At 34.5% G+C, this 6000-nt stretch overlaps 1 protein-coding gene across 1 annotated transcript; it reads left to right on the top strand.

Annotated features, from left to right (window-relative positions):
* Nucleotides 1–1028: 1028 nt before the first annotated feature.
* On the top strand, nucleotides 1029–4547 carry LOC126719005 (MDIS1-interacting receptor like kinase 2-like). The gene is made up of 2 exons (XM_050421477.1): nucleotides 1029–3998; nucleotides 4078–4547. The coding sequence occupies exons 1-2, from the start codon at nucleotides 1112–1114 to the stop codon at nucleotides 4368–4370; spliced, it is 3180 nt and encodes a 1059-aa protein (XP_050277434.1). The 5' UTR covers nucleotides 1029–1111; the 3' UTR covers nucleotides 4371–4547.
* The last annotated feature ends 1453 nt before the right edge of the window (nucleotides 4548–6000 follow it).

The raw sequence follows: 6000 nt of genomic DNA, 5'->3' as shown, positions 1-6000 counted from the left end.
TCCACAAATCTGGAAAGTTTTTCCAAATTTTCCAAATTTGTGGAAAATTTGGAAAAAAATTTCCACAAAATTTATGTTCATGGTAGGTATACGTGAAACTGACAACCAACCCGTAACAACTTTGGAAAAAAATTTCCACAAAATTTATGTTCATGGTAGGTATACGTGAAAACGTAACAACTTTGGAAAAAAATTTCCACAAAATTTATGTTCATGGTAGGTATACGTGAAACTGACAACCAACCCGTAACAACCAACAACCAACCCGTCTGTTACGGAAGAGAGCTAAAGTAATAGTTCTATGATTGTTTGTGGCACTAGGAAAAACTCTTTTTTCCACGCGAGAACCCCAAAAGTCTAGGGGTGATACATGGCTGGGACCATGCCCTCCCAAATTTTGAAATTTTTCTTAGTATATATATATATATAAAAAACTTTGCATCAAATATGTTTGAATTTATTTTTTTTAACTCGTTAGATAACAATTAACAAGTTATTAACTCATTAAAAAAATTTTGTCATAAAAACTACACGTGAAATGTATTTTTAGTTGCCATATAATGAGTTAGAGTAAAATAACTTCAAATATGTTTAGAACTTAATTCAAGTATGTTTGGATAATTCATGTTTTTGAAAATTTCATTAGTTTAATTGAAAGATTTTTCAATTACTTTGGTATAAAATTTAATAATTTGGAATTAAAATGAAACTTTTTAAGAATTTCACTATGAAAATGATAAAAATAAATTTTATTTTATGAAATACCGCCATCAAATATAATTTTGATTAAAAACACAAAACTCTTTTTTTGTTGGGTATGTGTATGTATATAACTTATCAAATAAAAAAAAAAGTGTATATAATTAAAAAGCACGCATATGTGTATATTCTATGTGGGATTGTTTTTGATAATTATATTAATGCTAAAACTTGGTCCTCAAACAAAAATTCTTAGCTCTACCCTTCCAAAGTCAATGATGATGTTGAAACTCTTCTCTTCCCATTAAGGACAATGCTTGACTTGATTGGTATTTAAAGAAAGAGAATGATGAAAATTGATAAACAGGGATACTGAATCAGATCCTTAATTTTCATTAGCTTCAAAAAAACCATGGCATTCACTAGCTTCAAAAACGTATTTTCCCCCGTTTCTCTATTCATGTTGGCCCTGTTACATTTTTCCTTTATTTCTGATTCTGTTTACGTAGATAAAGAAACCGAGACAAATGCTCTTCTCCTTTGGAAAGCCAGTCTTCAAAATAAAAACCAGTCACTCCTACCTTCATGGACTCTCCATCCTAATAATAATGCAACCAATTCTTCCAACAATCAAAATGCAAGCTCAAATCCATGCAGTTGGTTCGGTGTTTCTTGCAACCATGCAGGAAGTGTTATCAGATTAAACCTGACTAACTCAGGCTTGAAAGGTACTCTCCATGAATTTTCATTCTCATCACTCCCTAACCTTTCATTTGTTGATCTCAGCATGAATGAACTCTTTGATACAGTTCCTATTGATATTAGTTACCTGTCTAAACTCATATATCTTGATCTATCCTTTAATAACTTTTCGGGGAAAATCCCACCCCAGATTGGCCTACTGATCAACCTTGAGGTCTTGCACCTCGCTGAAAATCAATTAAGTGGCTCAATTCCTCCAGAAATAGGTTATTTAAAGTCTCTTAATGAACTTTCTTTGTATGGCAACAATTTCTGTGGATGCATTCCTGCTTCATTAGGTAATTTGAGCTATTTGACTGACTTTTCTCTCAATAGTAATTTCTTTTCGTGTTCCATTCCTATATCTCTGGGTAATTTAAGCAACTTGGCTTATTTGTACCTCTATGATAATCAACTTTCTGGTTCCATTCCTCCACAAATTGGAAACCTTACCAATTTAGTTGAACTTGACATAAGTAACAACAGTTTCAAAGGTCCCATCCCTTATAGTATTGCAAAATTTGAAAAGCTAACATTGTTGCATATGAACCAAAATCAGCTCTCTGGCTCTATCCCCCTAGAAATTGGAAATCTGAAGTCTCTCATATTCTTAAGCCTTGAAACAAATAATCTTTCTGGCTTAATTCCCACATCTTTAGGTTCTCTTAAAAACTTAACTCTTTTACACCTGTACAACAATCGACTTTCTGGTACCATTCCTGAAGAATTAGGAAACTTGACATCCATAACTGATCTTGAACTGAGTAGAAATCAGTTGAACGGTACTATTCCAATTTCCATTGGCAGGTTGAGTGGCTTAAAAGCTTTATTCCTTCGTGATAACCAACTTTCTGGTCCCATTCCACACGGGATCGGAAACTTAACAAAGTTGACTGCTCTGCTACTAGATGCCAACCACTTCACTAGCTTTTTGCCTCAAAACTTATGCCCTAGTGGGTCTCTTCGATTACTAAGGGCAGACAACAACAATCTCACAGGTCCAATACCAAAAACCTTGAGAAACTGTACAAACTTAATTAGAGTCCGCCTTGAAAGAAACCAATTCTTTGGAAATATATCTGAAGATTTTGGTGTCTATAGAAACCTACAGTACATGGACCTAAGTTACAATAGATTTTATGGTGAAATCTCACACAATTGGGGCAAGTGCACACAACTAACTACTCTAAAGATTGCTGGGAACAATATTTCTGGTCGCATACCACTTGAAATAGGAGACTTAGTTCAACTCCAATTACTTGATCTTTCTTCTAACCACTTGGTTGGGGAGGTTCCAAAGGAATTTAGAAAGTTGACTTCTTTGTCGAAGCTGATGTTGAATGGCAATAAACTTTATGGTGGTTTACCCTTGGAGCTTGGATCATTAATAAATCTTGAGTATCTGGATCTATCCACTAATAGGTTTGGCAAGGAAATCCTGAGAAATATAGGGAACCTTTTGAAACTACATTACTTGAATATGAGCAACAACAAGTTTATCCTTAACATTCCAGCCCAAATGTGTGAATTAGCTCATTTGTCCCAGCTAGATTTGAGCCTTAACTCACTCGAAGGAGAGATACCTTCACAAATCAGCAATATGCAGAGCTTGGAGTTGTTGAATGTATCCCATAATAACCTCTCTGGTCTCATTCCAACTGCTTTCGAAAAGATGCGTGGCTTGTCGTTTGTCGACATATCCTATAATGAGTTAGAGGGTCCTCTTCCCAATAGTCGAGCATTTCATGATGCTCACATTGAAGCATTACAAGGTAATAAAGAATTGTGTGGAAACGTTACGGGATTGCAACCCTGTAAGGCAAGACATATCTCAGAGAAGGGAAATAAAATCATTTTCCCTCTCTTGGGATCACTTTCACTTGTATTGTTATTCCTAGGAATATTCTTCATTTTAAAAGGAAAAGGGCAAAATCCACAGACAAATCAAAACACATACATGGACAAGGAAGAAGTGTTTACAATATCAACTTTTGATGGAAGAACAATGTACCAGGAAATCTTTGACGCAACCCAGGGTTTTGATGCTAAGTTTTGCATTGGGGAAGGAGGATATGGAACCGTCTATAAAGCCCAGCTATTATCTGGAGACACATTTGCAGTTAAGAAACTCACATCCTTGTGTGATGGTAATATTTCACAACAAAAAGAGTTCTTAAATGAGATAACTGCATTAACAGAAATTCGGCATCGAAATATTGTAAAATTGCATGGCTTTTGTTCACATTCACGTTTCTCAATTTTGATTTACGAGTACCTTGAAAAGGGTAACTTGGCCTCAATTTTGAGCAATGATGGAGGAGCTAAAGAATTGGACTGGAATAAGAGGGTGCATATCATCAAAGGTGTGGCTTACGCTTTGTCTTACATGCACCATGATTGTTCACCACCAATTGTTCATAGGGACGTATCAAGCAAAAATGTTTTGCTGGATTCAGAGTACGAGGCTCATGTTTCAGATTTTGGCACAGCGAAGATTCTTAATCAAGACTCATCCAATTGGACTTCACTTGCTGGCACATATGGATATCTTGCACCAGGTAATGTACTTACTTGTTTAATCAATATAGAACATAGATCATATGAATACATTGACATAATATTCTACTTTTTTTTTAGAGCTTGCTTATACAATGAAGATAACTGAGAAATGCGACGTGTTTAGCTTTGGAGTTTTGGCTATTGAAGTGATCAAAGGTAGGCATCCTGGTGAAATCATCTCCATTCTATCTACTTCAACCGTGGAGGATAATTTCTTGTTGAATGATTTGTTAGACATACGCCTTCCACCTCCCACTCTTGAGGTTGAGAATCAACTAATACTCATCAGAAAGTTGGCAATTGCATGCTTGCATGCTAATCCAAAATCTAGACCAACTATGCATATGGTCTCTCGGATTTTATCAAGCTGAAGTGCACTTTCCTAGAACCATCATAGTTTGACTAGGACAAGCAAGGATATAATAAGACGCTGTATTCTGTCAAATTTATGTTGTTGAAGGCAATTGTTTGTTTAAGATTATATAATGCCGAGATTACTACTAGATGTTTAATTGTATTAATAACGTGCTTCTAGTAATACAGATTTCAAGGCATTGTGATTATACATGTTTGATTAGCTATTATTAGCGTTTTTGGCCCCAATAGTAACAAAGTTAACCAATTCTTGACCAAATAATTAATTAATTTACTTATGCTTTAGATCTAAAATGAATAGCAACACACAAATATGCATCACACAAAGACAACAAAATGATGACCTGAGAAAGCCAATGAAACAAACTATTTCATAGTAAAAACTTGGGGGATTTAATCATCAATACCCAAGTCAACAAATCCACTAGAATATTATTCAAGTGTGTAAAAAAAGATTTAACCCTAAATCTAATGCTACTTCTTGTAGTACTTACTAACGTGACCACACACAGCTTCAAGACTATGGGTTCTTCTATTCTCAACTTGTTGCACGTGAATGTATGCTCAGGACTCCAAGGACAACTCTAAAAGATTTGTACCAGTAACTTGAATGTAAATTGGATGCAACAATTTCACTTTGATCATAGGATCTTTTCAATAAACATAGGTCTCTAGTTGATGCTTCAAGAGTGGTTGGGAAATTTCAAATCTATGTACAATACACTAATCTCCTGTAGTCTTAGAAAACATGCTCTAAGGCTTGCTTATATAGTGTACTTAAGATGCAAGTAGCTTTAGATCAAATGGTTGACAGAAAATACTACAAATTCAATCAGCATGATTCTCGATTAGTTGAGATATGCAGTCAATCGGTCGACTTATGTAACACTCGACAAGTCGAGTTGGTGATAAAATCTTGTGCAATAATAGTCCAGTTTATGTTTCTCGATTCGTTTGAACCTTGGTTTGTCTTGTACTATGAATTACTTCAATACCGATTTAAGAGACAACCTAGATTATAACTGTTACAAATGTTCATGATTTGTCAACCTAAAAATAAGGACTTCACAATCTCCCCCTTTGACAATTCATACAAAAAAATTTACATCTAAAGACTCAAATACAATACAGCTCAAAGAAAATTTATATCCCTATAAACTACACAATCCTAGGAAGCGGCAAGGAGGTTGAATGTCTTGTGTAGAGATTACTTACCTTTTTCTCAAACACTAAAATAAAGCATAAACACATATGTGGAAATAAAGATAGCTAAACAATATTGATTACAATGATATATAAAAAAATACTACAAAAAACCATAAATAAAAGCATGTGAGTCAACATAAAAAGCCAGATACCAATTGTTAAACCAATAACCAAAAACTAAACATAAAGCATAGTGTATCAAAGACTAAAATAAAAAAATAAAAAAATAAAAAAAAAAAGGTACAAGTCCCAAATAGAAAAGAACAAGAGTTTTAGAATTAAAATAACATAATCAAATAAAAGTCTCCCCCTCAACATAACATCTCCCCCTTTCTGCCATGATGGACAAAGAGGTCACGTGTAATGCCTCAAACTCAAATAAGGTCTAGAGAGCATGAATCCTCACGTTGACAGGGTTGC

The sequence above is a fragment of the Quercus robur genome, chromosome 3, assembly GCF_932294415.1.
Source record: "Quercus robur chromosome 3, dhQueRobu3.1, whole genome shotgun sequence".
In the NCBI taxonomy this organism is placed as follows: domain Eukaryota; kingdom Viridiplantae; phylum Streptophyta; class Magnoliopsida; order Fagales; family Fagaceae; genus Quercus; species Quercus robur.
The sequence above is the reverse complement of the archived record's forward strand: the minus strand, read 5'-3'. Positions and strand labels throughout refer to the sequence as shown.

Coding starts and splice junctions, on each gene's coding strand:
- LOC126719005 (XM_050421477.1), top strand. CDS start 1,112: ATGGCATTCACTAGCTTCAAAAACGTATTTTCCCCCGTTTCTCTATTC. Junction 3,999..4,077: donor ATATGGATATCTTGCACCAG/GTAATGTACTTA, acceptor CTTTTTTTTTAG/AGCTTGCTTATACAATGAAG.